The following is a 19,797-nucleotide window of genomic DNA, read 5'->3' as shown; positions in this document are numbered from 1 at the left end:
GTCAAACACTTAAATGTCATTGGCGAAGATTGTAAAAATGGTGCATATCCTTTGTGTTGATTCGACCCCACTGGTCAGTGGTCTCAAAGATAAGGTAGTTGCTACTTTACAGTCAAGACGTTGGCTTATTTACAGCTGTCAGGGCTTGGCAAGTGCCTCAGCTATTATCTGTCATTGCAATTAGCCTCAGTCTTCTGCTTTACAAGACCCCACGGTCTCTGTGTTGCAGCTGCAACACTAAGAAATAGACCATGAGTACATGATGGTTCAGAAAGTCTGCACTACAACAAAATATCTTGTGAGATATAAAAAAACACACTCTTAAATAGAGTGTAATGTATTCATGTTTCTGAGATGATCATTTTAAACCTGTGTGTGCACTTAAAGAGCAGTTATTGATCTTTGGCTGACATTAAAAACTACTCAAGACTACTAAATTCACTCTCATGGGTGTGTGAATTGGTCTGTTTATACAGCATATATACTGGTAAATAATTGATTGTTACACCCACAATATAACCGTAGAGAGATGTAAAGTAAGAAAGCACAAGTTGCTAGCAGTTTATGCTCTTTATGAATGTGCAGAATCACATGCTGTCTTTTATCAGTTTGCTCTGCACTCGTATCTCCAACCAGAGAAACACAATGTCAGGATCCTAATCCCGTACTTGCACTCTGTGCTGGGTGAGGGAGTGTAGCCCTTGTAGACTTTGTCCTTGATGCTGGTGCAGAGCGTCTCATTGCGGTCAGTGGGCAGCAGAGTCCCGGGTCGAGTCAGCAGGCCAAGGTTGTGGTAGAAGGTGTTACGCTGCTCAATCCCATCCTCAAGGAAGAAACAGTGACCCAGGGTGTCATAACCTATAGTGTTCTTCACCTGGGTCAAAGAAAGAACGTCGCTAAATATTAAAAAACTCAATATGCAATAACATTGTTTAATATCTTAATAACAATATAACTTGCAATAAATAAACGGATATTAAAATGTAATCAGTTCTGCCTTTCTGCTGCTTTCAGTATTCTGCTACAATACAACAAATTGCTTGTTGAATTAGAAAAGAATACTGGCCAAAATTATGTTACTGACCAAATTGAACATTGACTTGAACATAAAAGGCACCAATAAAAAAAAGAATGACAGTTTCAGTACATTTGAAAGTGAAGTTTTCTACTGATACTCTCTCAAATAACGTCTGTTGTGATATGCCGGAACCTTTCCCCAATGTGTTTATTGCGCAAGTTAAAATCAAGATAACGATACAAAAATAAAAAAAAATATATATATATATATATATATATATTGTAAGTATATTGTTGTATTATAAACAGACACTATTTGCAGAGTTCTTGACAGGAGAGAAAAATGAATACAGTACTATATCCCAGTAATGGAAATTTTCCCTTTCCAAGGAAGAGGTAGTTTGTACCTAGTGAAAATATGCAGAAAAGTCCCGGTAAACAAGAGGGCTAAGAAAACATTTGTTAGTCTATCTTGGAATCATCAGCAACCCACAGGAAAAAAAAGAGTACGTTCTAACTGCTAGATGTGCATGCCTCCGTAAAAATTCCTGAAATAATTCCCTACTCTTTCCATTTTGTTTTTATTAAAACCATTAAACCCATCTGAAGCTATGTAGAGAAGAACAGTGTCAAGAGAGCTTTTGAAGAAAATACACAACAAGAGTGAGAATATTTATATTGTCAGTGTGCCAGAAGGGAAACAGGGGAAACAGCAAACAATGTCAAACTGTGTAAATTCCATTTCCTCGTTGCAGTTCGGAAGACTGCTTTTAATCTAATGGGCTCAAGGACAAAAGTTAAACCATCACCGTTTGACGTCAGGAGGGAGCATAACTCTCACAAACACACAGACATTGGGATTTTGCAGTTGATAGACATACCAGTGTTAACATGTGATATGGTTTCATTTATCAAGCAAGTATATAAAAAAATAATATAATTGGTCCAAAGAACGGGACAATTTCTAAACTAGTGTATCTCTTCCAAGGAGTCTTCTAGACAGATCACTTTAAATCTAGAAAGGTATGGGACAGGAGGGTTTGAAGAGAGCGATGTAAGGAAAGCAAGGAGAGGGAGAGGAAGAAAAAGAAAGGAAGAAACAAGTCATTACAGTAATCCACCGATGGAGGCTGTAAATGATGAGCATTCAACTGCTAACATCACATGGTACTTATTACGGTCAGCTGTCTTCAAATCCTCCAAATAAAGATGATTTCATTGTCTACAGCTGTCTTTTATTTGTCCCCACATACATTTTAGAATTACCCATCATCTCACAGACACACACACACACACACACACTTTACTAACCAGCAAGCCATTGGTGGTGTGGATGGTGAGGCAACGGGAGAAGGAGTGGTGTATGGAAAGTCCGTCCACATAGGTGGGCTCCCGATAGCCTCCCCTCAGGTCCACATCCCCGCACATGTGGAAGTGGAGGGGGTAGCGCCCTTTCTCGCGCTGCTGGCCCATGTTCTTCAGCTCCACGTGGGACAGATGCACGGATGAGAAGTTACGAAGGATCTGGCAAAAGAAAGGCCAGAGTGGGAGCTTTAGACTCAAAAGAATCAGGGATTTTAAAATCGATCAAGAATTGTCAAACCACTATGGTCTAATTAAAGGTTTAGGTCTACTGTATGATTCTCTGCGTTTGTCTATGATCCCACTGGGATATGAACTTTTGCTCTGTTGTAATCATGCGCCAGTAAGTCAAGCTGTACCAAAACCACTGACGTTCCTCTTGATGAATAAGAGATGCGAGCAATAGAAGCACAAATTAAAAGCTGGACAAAAATGGAGTTGAATGATAAATTGAATGATAAATGTCAACAAATAATGCAATACGAATATGCTGTACAATGCTCCCTCGGAGGGATTTATGTGGGTATGGCATAATCCACACAGTCTGGTTCTTGTTACGGGGGTATTGGCCTTCCAGCTAACTGTCTCATGCACACACACACTCACTCACTCACATTTCTACAGTAGCATGTTTCTACAGTACACTGAAGACAAATGCTTGCTGTATATGCATTCAGACAAAGACATGCACATGCCTCAGTTCTTGCATGCATATTTATATATATAGTATGTCCAGATGAGTATTGCATAAAAAAATTGATTGAGAAAATATGCAATGTTGAGTGCATTGTGTGTGTGTGATGGCTTGGATGCTGTGGTCTATTAGTTTGGGGGTGGGGAGTTCAATCATTATTGAGGCAGATTGTGTAATATAAGTCAATGTGTTCTTTTTGGTGACAGTTAATGTGGTAAAAAGAAAGGAAGGAAAAGTGTTTATTTTGTTTAGCCTGAGGGAGGTCAGTTACATAGAGCCTAAGGAATGTTACTGTGTATTTTCCATTAAAATTGAATGAAATTGGACTATCATTAAACAAATTACAGTGAACTCCTTGCCTATTTAAAGACCCATGTAGGTCAGGGAAGAGAATGCTGCCCCAGTAATGGCCGTGTGTGACCCTAATTTTCAGTGTTCAGATTTATAGACTTTGAAATTGTAGGCAGAGAGGAGGAAAACAGAGAAAGGGGAGTGAGAAAAGTAGTAGTCCTCCACACAAACTGAACTAGGGACATGAATAACCCCTCTCATTTAGCACGGCATATAAATATAGAACGTATGAACACTTTTGCGTTGCAGTATGGAAACTGTCACGCAGATTACTGCAGCCACAGGATATAAGTCACGCTGAGACATGCAGACACATACATCAGCAAATACAGACAGGAAGCACAATTTAATCAAGGGACTGTGCTGTAAACTTACACACACAAACAAACAAAAACCAACACACACCCAAACATACACATATAAGACACACCTTGATGTGGCCTCCATAGGTGTCTTGGTTGTAGAACTGGCACACATTGTCTCCATAGCATGAGCTTTCCATTTCCCCGTAGATGAAAATGTTTCTGGAGAGCAGGGCCACTTCAGCACGCATGTCGATGCCATCTATGATCTCTCCAACATGGTTATACTGCGGTTTCCCTGGGCAGAACAGACAGGTAGATTTGTGGTCATATGCTAAAACTAGATGATCATTTTCAAAGAAGAATCTGGTGCAAATTTGGAGGAAAACCTGGAAACGGTGAAAGTCATTACTTTGTATGATTACAAATGTCAATCACTGCATTAAAAAAAAAAGAACATAATATGGCTTCAAATTATTGTGGAACCTTTCTCAAGTCATACTTAGACTCAAACCTTTTCACTAAAACACCAGCTTAATTATCCTGCCTGTCCATATAGTGTACATCCCTGTAGTAATAGACACTTATATAGACAAATTATATCTCATTCATACCTTGCACTCTGTAGCATTTGTTATTTATTAATACTGTAGAACACGTGATATTTAATATGCATTTCATCACTGCTTAAGCACTTCTGGTTAGACCTTAACTACACTGCGTTGCTCTGTACTTGTGACATGTAACAATAAAGTTGAATCTAATCTACCGGTAATCTAAAATGTTAAAACCAAGGGGGTAAGCAGGCGTCCACAAAGCGTAGCTCCTATGGCGCCATTTCAATGCTACAAAGCACTCATCCGGCATTAGCATTGCATTGACTGCCATTCATTTTCATAAAAAGTGCTTCTAATATCTTTCACGTCTCTGTCCAGTACAACGATATCGGTCGGTCCATTTCTTTAACTGTCTAAGGTTAAAACAAATAAGAGGTGGCATTTAATCTTAACTAAGGTATTTGGTTTCCAGAACTCGTGGTCAAACCACAGAAAATATGCCTAGCAGCACACTCAAACGTAAACACCTACCCATGCCACAAAACCAACCAACCAAAATAATAGACATGTTCAAGAAAAAGGTAATCTAATTCATATGAGACACAAAATAATCAACTCTTGAACGATCCGGAAAGTACCCATGCCTACAGTGTGCAGCTGCCAATGATAATGCAAAGCTCCAGCTGCTATTCCTTACGGCAGCAACACAAAAAACTAGGCATGCACACACACAAACAAACACTAATACCCCCTTCTCTCCAGGGAAGGGAGTTGGCGTTTGTTGTCAACAGTGGAATGAGATCGGAAAACATGTCCAGACGGATTGTTGGAGAGGAACCATTAGAGGAGATGATGAAGATAGGAAGATGTGTAGCCAAGGTAATGTATCTAAATCTATGAAACCACTGTGGCTTTTATACCGCAAGACCAGTTACTATAGAAACAGAAGCTGACAATCTCTTTTGAGCCTCCTCCAATAACCTTACATCTCCGTATCAGCTGAACAGGAAATTAGATCTCTCTGGACCTCAGGATTAGTAGCACATCCCTGCCAGTCATTTTTGTTTGTTATAATGACAAATTGTTGAAAGATCTTCTCATGAGCTTTCAAATATGAAATATCTGCAGGGATTCCCACAGAATAGAAAACATCTGGGGGGGGGGGGGGGGGGGGGGGGGGGGGATGACATCATACGCTAGTGCATGAAGCTTTATAGTTGTGTCAGCAATAAATAGAAACATTTAGTTAAATAATAACAAATTCAATACATTATTACTTAGGTAGCCTATATTTGAAGTAAAAAAAAAAAAAAAACTCTACAAATGGAGATAAAAGATCAATAAAGAATTCTCAAATACGGCTGGCTTGCCCAGGGCCAGGCCAGCTCAGCTGCGTCTTTCTCCCATTGTGTCCCGCTGTCTCTCTTACCAACACCGGCCCCCGCACCCTGTCCCTTCTCCCCTTTCTACCTGCATGCACCCTGTGCGCAGTTCTGCTGAGGAGAGAGGGGAGGGCAGGCAGCTGCTCCTGTTTTGGTGGCCACAGGAGAGTAATACCTTGTGTGCTCGCTGGACAATACTGGCCCAAAAAGTTGCAAAGGGGGTCTGAAAAGTTGCTAAATCTAGCGACAAAGTTGGCAAAACTGTTTTCATGGAGACAGACGCTGTGTGCACGGAGGGGAGGGGCTGTGTATGGGTGTGTGTGTGTGTGTGTGTGTTTGTAGAATGTCAAAGAGTCGGAGCAGAGCAGGAAAAGGAAATGCAGCTCAAAAATTAGTGTTTTACATAGCATAAAAAAAAAAATAATAATAATAATAACAAAACTCAATGTGTGGCAGCCGGTGTTGGGAGTACAAAGCTGAAGTCAGACTACAAGCCAGTAGTTGACCCTCAAAAGGTCAAACACTGACAGACAGTTTTAGTTTGCACACACACACACAACACAATCACACACCCCTCACCTTGTATCCTGACCTGCCTGCTGGTGCAGTGAGAGCAGGGCAACAAGGTAAACTCTTCAGCCTGGTGCATGGAGTAGTCTGTGCTGGCAACTACAATCTGATCCCCGGGTTGCCAGGTCTGCTGTACTTCGTCCTGCAAGTTCAGCACCACCTGGTCCACAGCATCCACCTGGAAGCCTGAGATGGGGAAACCTATGAGGGAAGGGGGGGGGGGGTCACTTCAATTAAAAGAAACTTGACAGACAAGAAACTAAAAATGATGTATAACCTATTATACCTTGCCGTAAAGTATCTTATGAAGACTCTCTTCAAGCAAGATAAAAAATAATATTGTTATGTGTTTCCATTAAAACTGGAGCAAAATAATATAACAAAAAGATTAGAGTATTCATTCTTAATACCCATCAATTAGGAAGGAAATACATGAGGATAACAGTGTACATTTGTTTTTCTACAGTACACCAACATTTACAATGAATAGCAATTTAGATCCTGGCTTCTGCATGGCTCAATAAGCACTGAGATACTAATTAAGAAAATAAATAAATTGTTCTTGTTTAGCAATAGGGCTAAATTTCAGGATATTTTTGACCAAATGCCTCGATATCGATGCTGCAACAATACTGTAGTGTTAACTAATGGGGCTCTCCCAAAATATTTACACAATGTGATTTTTGACAAATAATCATCAGTAATGTGGATACAATGACTAAGTGGTTAAAGGCGAATAATAGAACAGTTACAACTGTCTGGTAAGTTTAGAAAATGACAACACTTTCCTGTAATGCAGCCTTTAAAACCAGGACAACAAAGACAGCACATATGCTATATTACGATATCCAAAATATAAGACAATAGATAGTCTGTGGGCAATATCAACCTACATTATTGTGTAAAGAGACCCCCAGGAAGCCATATTTTTCTACTTTATGGTCCACAGTAAAGTTGAGTCACTGTCGAAATGTATTTCAAAAATGTGTGGACATGCACGGCCGAAATAAATAAAGCCAGAGGGTGTGCTAGCGCCTCACCCAAAACCACACATTTACAACTGCCTGAAGACCTGCCAGTGGTTCTAGCGGCATGGTCACAAAACCACTGTTGCTCAGTCGGGCACAAGAATGTCTTTCATGTTCAGATGATTGATCTGTAAAGCAGCTGGCATGTGGTTAACCTCATTCGTCAATCTGTCACCTTCCTCTAAAGCCTTTATCATTTTAAAGCTAGAGAAACCTGTCAATTTCACCTGAACAGCTTCCATGCAACTAAAGCTTGTCATTGTGAATAATTACGGACAAATACCATATAACTTAAAGCTTCGTTCTGACCAAGTAGTTACATGAGTCCAATTCAGAGTTCAGCACTCCGTCCATTCTCATAGTAATTCACGTAGTCAAGTAACAAAAGTATGTTTTAACACAGACAGCATGGCTTTTACAGATGGCGCGCGGTGGGGGCGTGAATAGGTCACTATTCGGAAAAGGGAAACCACCTTACTCTGAAGTAGGAGCGGAAAGAGTTACAGGAACTGTGGTCAGAGGAACTTAATAATCCCCAAATTGACACAAAAACACAAAATCTAAAGGATTCTAGGAACGTGTTTTTCTAGGATCTGCAAAAATCCCTCCAGTCGGAAAGAGGCTTTAGCTGACCTATGGGCGCCCGGCTAGCTCACTTGGTAAACACGCCCATATGTAGAGCTTTATTCATCGACGCAGAGGCCCCGGGTTCCCTCTCACCCCCTCCCTTTTCTGTCCTAGTGATTAAAGACAGAAATGCCCAAAACAAATTCCTTAAAAAAACAATTTAGACAATGTAGACAAAATGACAGTTGACAAAAACTGAGCACTAGAACAAATAATTGCTATATCATTTCTAGTTGCTGTCAACACTGAACCATGTATGCTTAATGATTTTTCAAACTGTCATGCTGTTTCTTACCATTCTTCCACTCGCTGTAGGCGGTGACCGAGAAGACCACTCCGTCCACGGTGGTGAAGTTCCGTCTTGCCAGAGCTCTCCCTCCGGTGTCGTGGTTTTCATGTTCCCTAACGTCCTCTGAGCATGACGCGTTACCACCACCAACAATCGAGACCAAAGCCCACGCCTGTCTGGAGAGGCCAGAGGGACAAAAAGAAAAGTGAGAGAAAGACAGAAAAATTAGATTTTTCAGACGTTACTAGACATGCTAATTTTGATCTTTGCTTTTCTGACCGATGGCTGATCATTGTTAAACGATCATTAACCGCTATGGCTGAACGAAATGAGGACAAATCTCTAACTGCGATTATTTTAAACTGACATCTAAAATAATTTTGTAAACATAACAATGGATTTTGCCCCTAAATGTTGGTGTTTACTTTATTTTTTTCTACAAGAGGCTGATTTACCAAGGCATACTTTAAAAGCTGTAGAACCTTTACAGTTGGTTATTAGTGGATTTTAATCCGACAAGTTGTGGAGCTGAGGTTTTACAATAACTAACAGACAAACGAGCAGTGGCTACAAGGCAGAGAGCCAGTCGCTTAATAAGTCACATTACCTTCATTCATCTACACAAAGCACATTGCTATCGCCACGAGTGACATCTGAATTTGGCTTGTTTTCTGTGAATGATGTGGCGACAGGGTAACGTTAAGGTAGAATTAGTAAGTTAAAGTTAGCCAACTAACACAGGCCGGCTGGCTTGGATTGTGGGGAAAAAAATGCATTTGTTTCAAATCGGTAACAAAGACGTAATGAGTGACACACAACTTGAAGTATGATGGCCTCTTATTTTGTTTGAGTTTTAACTTATCCAAGTGGGGCAAGTCAATTTTTCTTCCACTTGCCCTACAAAAAATTCACTTGTCCCAGGCAACTGGACAAGCCTTAATGTAGAGCGCTGGAAAGTGTCAACAGGAATATAAAGTCAAGTTTATTTAATATGTTACAGATGTGACCGCTAGTCTGATAAAAAGGTGTGACCTAAAGTGCATAATGACGTTTCTCTGTATGTGTCTGTGCGTCAGGCATCAGCAAGAAGATGTGTTGATCACACACACAAAATTCTCTTCCACTGAACTATAGATACTACATACGATACCAGACACTAGACTTGTGAAGGTGTATCTGAAAAAGAGATTCACTAGTGTAATGCGTTGAAGAATGCCTGTGATGACCCTGTAGCAGGAGGCAACTCAATAGCTGAGTGAATGTCATGTAATAATAAAAAGACAATGAGAGGTAGAGAATTAGAAAGGACTATCAGGAAATTAAAAGGGACAGAGGATTTCAGGAAGGGTCTTTGTATGGCTCAGAGGAATAATGGGCGTACCTGGCACATCCCAAACGTCATTCCAGTCCAACTTTTTACTTTTTCTCTCACTCTCACATTTCTCTCACTTAATTGCAGACTATCTTTTAAAACAGGAATTTCAAGAAATGTATTTTGAGAAATTCAATAACAATGATTATAAGAAAGAGAGGCCAAAATTATTTGAGTGGAAGAGCTTGAGGGTGTGGATGGCTAAAGGGATTGGGCGTGCTTTTGAGGGCGTATATGACCTAAAACAATAAAGTGTGCCAAGTGAGTTCCAAATCTTAATTCTTAGAACATTACTTTTTACCAACAAGGTCTGAATATAAGCAGCCGTTGTGATGCCATTTACTCCAACACACCTCTGGTTTAATATCCATCTCTGTTCATAATAATTGTTTGCACTAGCATAATCACAACCTAAATATCTCTTTTTGTAGATGAAAGAGACCCTACGCAGTCTCACTGCACCCCCACTGATACACAAACAGGACCCATTTGGGGATCTACGGTCATTACCGCCCCAGTATGTGGCTGTCGGTGTTCAGATAGAGTGTTTCACCGTTCATTTTTGCCACATCCTTGATTATTCCCTGAGGGGATCAATAAAGTATTCTGATTTCATGTTGCCAGCACTTTTAACAACTTCATTGTTTGCCCGGAAATAGCAGTTGTGTGGAGGAAAGAGGTGAATTCACTAAAGACTAGAGGTGCACGATATGACCTCAAATCAAACTCACGATTAATTTCACATTTTACCTCGTTAACAATAAATGAACAATATTTCTTTTTTGTGTGATTTTTTTTGTCCTCATAGTTCATTGGCAAGGTTTGTACTGTAAATAGGCTCAAATATTCAAGGTAAGATATTGTATCTAACTCAAAAGTGCTTAGTTTTGGTATTTTAAAATAATTGAAGGGAACACACAAAGTGGGAACTGTTACGGCTATTTATAGAAAATGTATAAAATTCAAGTGAAAGCACACATTGCTTAAAATTAAAATGTCTTGTGAAAATAGTCAGATTTTAGTTTTACAAAAAACTACTGAAATTATCGTCATGGGAAAAATGCGTCAACAACAGCTTCAGAATATTGATGTTGATGTTGATACATTTTCGATTAATCGTCCAGCCCTACTAGAGACCACCTGTGTGAACATGTGTGTGGGGTCAACAGGCACGAGGCAGGAACCAACGCATTCATGTGTCAGGAGATCATGTGTCGAAGATCAACATGTATATACTGTACATTCAAATAGCCATTTAGGTATTGTGCTAATTTGTTATTGTGTATTTTAAATCAAGCATACGTTGGAGACACAGGGGTAAAAGACGTCCATGTAAGATAAGATAATAAGATAATTTGTTTATTAGTCCCCAATGGGGAAATTACTGCACTACACTCTGTGTACACACTTTTTGTTAGTACTCACACACAGGCCTGAAATACACACACATGCTCAGGGCCTATACATGCACTATACATGGAGAGATGTCAGAGTGAGTGGGCTGCCAGCTGAACCAGCGCCCTGAGCGGTCGGGGGGTACGGTGCCTTGCTCAAGAGCACCTGGCAGTGCCCAGGAGGTGAACTGGCATCTCTCCAGCCACCAATCCACGCTCCCAACTTTTTGGGTCCATACGGGGATTTGAACCAGTGACCCTCCGGTTCCCAACCCAACTTCCTATGGACTGAGCTACTGCCACCCCCTAAATGGGTTAAATGTAACATGCCGTTGGGCACCCAGGTATGCATGGTTTTACAGCACTGTCACAAAATGACAAAAATCAAGTACAATTGTTTTCTTCGTTCCAGCTACATTCCCTGGTATTGGTCCGCAACACAACAGGTCATAAACCGATCTACACTTCATCATTACGCTCAATCCTGTAGGTCAGATGCCTAACCAGCCGACTCGTTACGCCAAAAGTCACTCAGCCTAACATTATGTGACTTTAATGAGACATTAAACTGCACGCTCGCTCATAAATGTGAGCTACATTTTTCCTCAGAAAGCTAAGAAAAAAAATCCCCACATCCAATACATGGCGGGAGGATTAGAAGAGAGAGCACACTGTTAACTTATTGGTACACACACAAGCACCTCTGAACATAAAGGGGCTCTATCGCCTGATCCATTTAATTGGATTTGTTTAGGAACCTGGCACCCAACCCCAAAAGGGGAAATGTGATACTGGAGAATCTGGCGCAGCACTCGGCTTTCCAGTCAACCAAGGACCAAACCAGGCTGAGCTACAAATAACTCGGAGTGAAATGCTGAAGCACTTAGACTTTCCAATGAAGGAAAAAAAAACTAATGTGTACATATTGTGTGTGAGTGGCAGTAACAGACGATCCCATGTCATGTAAAGTTAAAATCCAATTCTCTTACTTTATGAGCTTAGAAAAAGCATTAGGGCACATGGACAGGACAACACTCAAACTTCCAGTATCTGTCCTTCTGCACGATGGACAGAAAATCCCCTGAATCATCACATTTTGCACCATCCTGAAATCTCTCTGCCCCATTATCCTGTACGCGCTTCCTTTTCTGGCAGCGCATTATATAGCGGAAACCGGGGGAACAGGATGATGAATATCTAGGAAGAATTCAAGGCAACTTCTTAGATGAAAAGGAAGAATTGTTCTAGGGAGGATGGACCTTGAACAAAATGCTGGTATTGTCAGTCCAAGTAAGCGAGGGGTCTTAACTTCAGTGGTTAAACACAAACACATTAACGGCCTTTATCAGCCCCAGGAGACCAAGAATAAACAAAACACTCCCACAGACTGGCCCAGACAACACAAACTCTCCAAGAGCTGTCACATTCTCCAACACAGCTGAGAAACAAACCCACCCAAGCATATTTCCTTACAGTTTGACAACAGACCCACTCACCTGGGCAACATCTACAAACAAACCATGTGTATTGTCATTATTTGATTTGAAAAATAAATCATTTAAAAGTCAGCTCCATAGAGCTGGATGATATGGAAAAAATCAAATGCCACTAATTATTTTTGACCAAATACATTGATTTTAATATTGCGGTGATATTGTAGCGTTGACTATGCGTGCTTTCACAAATATTTACACAATGAGATTTGTAATAAATAATCAACAGTGATGTGGATACAATGCTTGAGCAGCCTTCAAAACCAGAAAGAGACAAAAACTTCCCAAACTATCCACTATCTGAAACGTAAGACAATATCTAGCCCTTATATGTTAATTTCTATATAACATCCATATAAGGCCCCAGCCCTCATTTTCCATCTTTATAAATTAAAATGTTTTACCTGTATTTGAGATCAGAGACAAAGCTGCTGCCGAGCTTCTCTTCAATGGCCTTCTTAGTTTCGTCCAAAAGACTTTTGACAGCCGAGTCTCCTACAGCCAGAGCGACAATGCGGCCCGCCGGCAGGGTCCTCAGCAGCTGGGTAAGCCGCCCACTGTCATTACGAGACTCGTGTGTGTCGTAGCGTTCAGACAACAGCACAGCCCCTGTGTCCTGGTCCACCACACGCACGTTGATGCCTCTGCTGAAGTTCCGCTGGAAGGCGTGACCCCCTGTTGCCAGACCGGTGGCCGGGACACTTCGGGTCAGAAGAGTCCAGGAAACTCTCTCGGTGCCATGTAGCTCCAGAGTCCCGCCGGCTGTGACGCCTATGAACTTGCGCCCCATGCCAGGCACTTCCGGGACTGCCATGTCGTCAGAGCGACCCACAAGGGCAATGGTGGCGCGAGAGCGGTAGCGACATTTGGGACCACCGATGTGAAGGGCTCCACCATCTTCTATAAGGATGTGCCGTGTTTTCAAGGTTATGTTTTTGGAGCCGTCAGCGTTGTCTGCAAAAACCACCTTACCTGCAAAGAGGCAGAGGCCAGTTATTCAATTACATTAAAGTTATTTTGTGCTGTATGATACGTCCACACATCCATAAGCTGAACTTTATCTGCTGAAGAATGTCGCGCCTCATATTCAACTGAAGTGAATTCATCAGTGTTACAACTCAAAATGCTACTTGACATTCACATTGACGTGCTTACCTCCTGACTGGATGGTTAGGGTATGGAAGGTAGCAGAAGAATCCAATCTGAACAAATGTCCCCTCCTGACAATAACGGCCTTCTCTGGTTGGTGGCCTGGGTTCCAGCTACTCAGGGATGAGTTGTGGTCCGGACAATTCTCTGCGCATATGCAGGGACAAATTTCAGAAACTCATACTTTTCATCCTTTATACAGATATTAGGGGTGGAACGGTACACAAAATTCACAGTTCGGTTCATATCACGGTTTGGGATCATGGACTGGTTTTTGGTTTCGTTCGACATTTTTGGTACAGAGGAGTACTGTGATGTTTGCCTCTGTCTAAGACTATAAGAAATAGAATCACTTCTTAGATGTGAAAAGATATAGGTTTTCAACTGCTTGCTTTATTATTTAAAGATTAAAAACATTATAGACTAAGGCCGTCAAAGACTGAACACCCACACAGTTGGTAGCAGTTAAGCTGTCCGACTAGCACTCCTTCCAGGACTGTTTGGGTGTGTATAGACTGGTTGATTGACATCTTCTTTCTTCGTCTCTTGTTAGATTAGGACCAATGACAGTTGTTTCATTCTTATTTGTAGAAAAGATTTGTGACCTAATAAATTCCCATTAAAGCTCCAGCTCACCTTTAACCTGAGCAGGGGTCTAATCAGCCACATTAACTGAAATCACCTGTGTTCAGGGGATTTAACATACATATTATTTCATTACATATTATTTAACTTAATTTCACGTGACTTACTTACTTGCACTGCAATATTTTTTGTACTATGGCCACCTCACTTTCCTTTACATGGCAACATGACCCAAAAACACTATGTACAGTTTCAAAACAGCACCACATTTTTCCAGTTTTCTTTTCATTTTTCTCTGCGAGAAAAAGCCAGTTTACTATGTTGCTGAAATGTTGGCTCAGGTGACGCCTGAGTATCTTTTGCTATAACTCCACCAAAATGCTTTGGTTATGTTATGTTATCGATATGTTATTGTCCTGTCTGAATCTGCGTGGAGGGCACGTTTAAAGAGACTGCCAGCTGCACTTGGCACCTCATCCATGCCAACTGCGGTAAACCGTTCCATCCTTAATAACACAGTTGGTAGCAGCAAACATGTGGAGCAAAGTGAAAAGCAACAGGTTACTTAAAAAGATCTCTGTAATAAGCAAAGGCAACTGGACTTACTAGAAGTTCTTGAAGACGTTACATAAAGTCGCATACATGGATATATCTTCAAAAAATGAACATAAAACGTTTCAATTAGTAATTTGTAATACTGACCGTCTAACGCGTCTCCGACTTTGAGACTAAGGACGAGGATGAGGGTGAGGAAGAAAGCCCCCATTGACACTCCGAAACAGATAACTGTGTTCTTTCTTTGCTGGAGGTTCTGGGCACGCTCCCTACGCTGGTTCCCCTCTGTCAGGTTGAAAGCGGCTGGGCGCTGTGGCGGGGGGCCGTGAGGTTTCATCGGTGGAGGCGGTGGAGCTTTGGCAGGTGGTGGCGAGCGGACTGGAGCCACCCGACCAGGGACATAACCTGGAGACCTCTGGTGGTTTCCGTGGGGCGGAGCCACAAAGACCGGGAAGCGGCTGGGGCCATCACTGGTTGGCATGGTATTTGTGTCTGCTACCTGAGAGAAGAAAAACGACAATGTGGATTGTCTGAGTTTTTTTGGGGGGGAGGGGTACTGTCAAAGACTGAAAACTGCAAATTGATCTCGATTTACTTTTGCACTGTCTGCCAAATTTAATTTAGTATCAACTTAAAAAGAACTAAATGGATGACGTCAAACTTTAGAGTACAATTGAGAGCATATATTGTAAGCATACGTTGGTTAAATAGAAAAATGATGTGTTAAGGCTAAAACAAAAAGGAGTGCATAAAAAAAGATCAGACAGAAGAGGTAAAGAAGGAGGAAGAGGAAGACACTAAAATGGCTCATAAAACAAGAATAAAAACAGTAGGAGGTGAAGGAAGAAAAAGGGCTGATTCTGGGGAAATGGTTTACTCAAAAAGAGTGAACGTACAGTAGAAGTCAGAGTGACATTGGCTAGCTCTCGTCCACAGCGACGCAGGAGGTTTGGAATAATGGATCGCAACATTCCTAAGATTAACACAGCCAAAACAGATGGCACCAATTACAGTAGGGAAGGAGGAGAGAGCGCCAGTGCTCACTTTATTTCACCCAACCGGAGGACGGACGGACACAGAGAGAGAGAGAGAGAGAGAGAGAGAGAAAGAGAGAGAAATGACACTGCAGAAAAAAAGGCTTCAATGACATTGTTCTTGAACCTGAACATCCTGTACTACAGCTTCTAATAGGACTTCATAAACAAAAGTCAGCAAGTCCAAGCTTTCACATGTCAGATTCTAGCCACATAACTTGATAAATGACCCAATCTTTTTAAGAGGTGGTTTAAGTGCAAAACTGCAACTATTGTCCAAAACCGGCTCATTGAATCAAAGTGATGACTGTAAGACTTTAAATCATTCCATTGTGCGCGCGAACACACACACACACACACACACACACACACACACACACACACACACACACACACACACACACACACACACACACACACACAGACACACACAATCTGTGTACAGACTGACACACACTCCTGTGCCATTCCACAGATACACACAACTGACCCTTGTCCTGCCAAGCTAATTAGTCATCATTTTAGCCCAGAGCACAATAAACCTCTTCAACTCCTTAACAAAGCAATGTAAAGCTAAGGACTGCTTGACAAGGGCTCAGTCATTTACAGTATGTAGGCCACAATAGACACTAGGCCCAACAGCAGCTGTTTCACCCACTTCAACCTGATCCCCTTACAGTGTCTCTGGACCAATGATTCAGGGGACTTCAGCTGATAACTCTCTTGGCATGTCATCAGGAGAGGCATGCTTTATTTTAGATGTCAATATTCTCATTTCAGACAGACTCAGTGGGAGCCCTGTGATGGGAAGTTCCCAATCTGTCTTTATAACCCTTTCTCAAGCTATGTTTTTATTAACATTCCTCACCATGAAAATAGCTGACTTGGTCCTGCTCATCTGCTACTAACTGACTTTCAGAGCATAAAGGTATGTGGCCTTACTCACATTGGGACTATTACACTTCTTGAAAATACACTAATCACTGCTGCATTTTGGACCTCATGTATTTTTAATATTAACCTGGGACCCAGTCATTGCCTCCCTCACTCTCACATTATCCTGATTTCAGAGCTACTGAACTGAAATATCAAACAGATGTTTTTGGGAAAACACTGGAGTCAAAGCGGGACAGACCCCCACACATTCATCAGCTGTTCATCCTGTACTTTGGACATCGAAATTAGCAGTGTAACAAACGTGTAAGCCACATGTTTCCTAAACTATAGCTACGCCTAAACAGAGCTCTCACAACACTTCCAGCTAAGTTACCTCACTAGTACCACACGTACTGTATAGCATTAGTATAGTAGTGAGTGAATTGGCTCGCATTGATTAATGGGGATGTCAAATAAGGCGTGTAATAGGGTCAGATTTCATTACTGCTATACTTAATGAATTATGTTGATTTATGGGCTTGTTTTGGTCATAGTGACTATTTCCAAACCCCCTTTTGTAACAATAAAGAAACACTAACGTTCCTGTAGCTATGTTTTTAAAAGGTACTTGGTAATTTATCACAGACATTTCATCACGAAGGATAACCCTAAAGAATAAAAAGTAACGTTAGGTCAACTATGACATGTTATAAATATTTTCGTTTTCATTACAGTATCTTTTCTCCACTTCGGCAGTTAGCTAGCTAAGGTAAATTGCAGATGGGACACGTAGTTAACGTTACCATTAGCAACAGCTTCACACTGCATACGACTTTTAAACATTAGCTTGGACCCACAACATGCAGTAATTGTTACGTTTTATTAACCCTCATGAGAAGCCTCTTTACAAGAAACCATTCCTCTTAACTCAACAGGGGGAATCTTCTACCACCCCCAACGGTTGACAAACAGACACAGACACAATGTAAGCTGTTGGACACACGGTGGACTCGTAAGTTAACGTTACCGTTGGTGAGACTGTCCAGCTCCTCTCCCGCTCTGTCCATTCGCTCTCTGCCGAGCCGTTAAAAACAAGCTGAGCCGGTGATGGGGAGACGAATGAATATGCTCCCACCCTCACAAGTTTGCTTTTCGTTTCCCTTTTTATATACTTTTTCTTCACATGGTGTTTTTTTCTGCGGATGGGCTGTCGTCCGCCTGTCGGTCAGCCCCCCGTCCCACCGAGAGTAAACCAGGCGCGGCTTCAAAAAGAGGAAGTGGTGATGCGTTCAAATCTGTCGGACAGAAAAAAAGCAGAAGTTCCGAGACACACAAGATTGATGAAAAAAAAAGGTTGGAAATTGTGATGTAATGATGAAACTGATGATGATCATGATGTAGTAGTAAGTAGTAGTAATAGTAAGTAGTAGTAGTAGTAGTATTAGTACCGTCCATTTATCTGCTTTTATGCTGCTGCATTCCTATGTTGCCAGAAGAGAGATGAGGTGCCCTGTGACAATATGCTACAGTATGGTGCAAATGGCTATGTTGCCACATCGTGATTTACAGACTGACAGTCGGGGAGGGGTTTACCTCTACTGGAGTGAGCTCTTTGGAGCCTGTAGCTTGTATATGTGAAATTGACAGTTAAGTGCAAGAGCACTGTGACAGTAACAGTATATTCCCAAACAAACACACTGGTAAGTCTGCAGGTAGAGCACAAACTAGCTGTTTTTTTTGTTTATTCTTATGATAAAGCAAACATTGAAGTTTTATTATGTGGCCTGTGCATTTTTATTCCCAACCTAATGTTTCACAAAGGGGACAAGGCTTCATGAAAGGGTTTGGGTGGTTTCCGAGGAGTCTTTGAATGGGTCACCTAAATCACTTTAGCAGCATAAATTGAGGGGAGGAGGTTTAACACTGCCGCCTGCTGGTAATAACGACACTTATTATTTGTTTTTTTTCCCGTGTTGGCGCTAGACAAGAGGACAGTTGTAAAAATGCTAGTGTAACCTCAACCCTGTTACACCATCAACTTAAGTTATAGACATCTTTTTAAAGACAACTTTGGCTTTTAGGTATTTACGAAGCAGGCCAAGGTGATATATAAATCCTGTGAAAGAATAAAAAACCTTCAGGAAGGGGCCTAAATAACGTGCTTAAACGTATCATTTCAGATAGAGGGTGAATAAAAACGACATACTATACAGGAAAAAAATGCACATGCAAAACAGTCAGAAAAAGAGATAGACTGTTTATAATTAGTTATAAATTGAAGTGATATATCCTTACTCTTGTTTTAGAATTTTTTCTTCAATTAATGCGATTAAATTGTAGCTATTTTAAGGTGTTAAAAAAAATTGGACAGGACCAGTTTTATAATTTAAAGGTTTGTTTATGTCCATGTCATGACAAAGATGCGGTCAAGGTATCACCCTGTTTTAAAATGGTTTACTACTTTTAACCGACAGATTTTGAGATTAATGGTAATTTACCGTTTGAGAATATAAATGTCTTGAATGATTCACAACTGGTAGCAATGTATACCACAAGTCAACATTGACGTTCTTCCTCTGAGTCATGTCCAAGAAAATAAAAAGGAAACCCTCTGCCGAAACCCGGGATCGAACCAGGGACCTTTAGATCTTCAGTCTAACGCTCTCCCAACTGAGCTATTTCGGCTTGTCCGGAAGAGAGCCCGTCGCTTTCCATTAACAATATGACATAACATGACACACTCGTGATCATAGTTCTTCGATGCCTCGCGTCCTTTGGACACCACAGGCTCTGACGTTATGTAACGTGAACGTTGGCCTCGAGGTATGTGGCATTTAAGCAAAAGGCAGCTATAAAAATGAACAAAAGTTATTTTTAATAAGAATAAAATTCAATTTAAATCATATGAATACCAATACCAACGTTGATATCGATGTTTGAATCGATCGGCCCAACACTTCAGCTAGGCTGCTAAAGATTGACCTCGCCAATGAGAAAGATTGCATGGTACATCTAGATTGTTGTGAAATTTACTTTTTATTTACTTTTATTTTATATGCTTGTAAAATATAATATATAATATATATAATAAAACTAAAGGGAGACTTGGCATACAGCCCGATCCGGTTGGGGAGAGTTCTAGCCTGTCCAAGGCTCCTCT

At 41.1% G+C, this 19,797-nt stretch overlaps 1 protein-coding gene and 1 non-coding gene across 2 annotated transcripts in view; both read right to left on the bottom strand.

The window, feature by feature from the left end:
- Positions 1–17,918, bottom strand: part of cemip2 (cell migration inducing hyaluronidase 2) — a 31,660-nt gene extending 13,742 nt beyond the window's left edge. The window contains exons 1-9 of the mRNA XM_034871249.1: positions 17,665–17,918; positions 14,875–15,226; positions 13,594–13,734; positions 12,843–13,410; positions 8,186–8,355; positions 6,245–6,436; positions 3,855–4,024; positions 2,329–2,541; positions 669–874 (exon numbers count right to left, since the gene is read on the bottom strand). Of these exons, the coding sequence (XP_034727140.1) occupies positions 669–874; positions 2,329–2,541; positions 3,855–4,024; positions 6,245–6,436; positions 8,186–8,355; positions 12,843–13,410; positions 13,594–13,734; positions 14,875–15,208 (1,994 nt within the window). The 5' untranslated portion in view covers positions 15,209–15,226; positions 17,665–17,918. The remainder of the gene's footprint in view (positions 1–668; positions 875–2,328; positions 2,542–3,854; positions 4,025–6,244; positions 6,437–8,185; positions 8,356–12,842; positions 13,411–13,593; positions 13,735–14,874; positions 15,227–17,664) is intronic.
- Positions 17,919–19,249: 1,331 nt separating this feature from the next.
- Positions 19,250–19,322, bottom strand: trnaf-gaa. The gene has a single exon. It is a non-coding gene; the product is annotated as a tRNA-Phe (tRNA).
- Between the last annotated feature and the right edge of the window lie 475 nt (positions 19,323–19,797).

This window comes from Etheostoma cragini, chromosome 5, assembly GCF_013103735.1.
Source record: "Etheostoma cragini isolate CJK2018 chromosome 5, CSU_Ecrag_1.0, whole genome shotgun sequence".
Taxonomy (NCBI): domain Eukaryota; kingdom Metazoa; phylum Chordata; class Actinopteri; order Perciformes; family Percidae; genus Etheostoma; species Etheostoma cragini.
The sequence above is the reverse complement of the archived record's forward strand: the minus strand, read 5'-3'. Positions and strand labels throughout refer to the sequence as shown.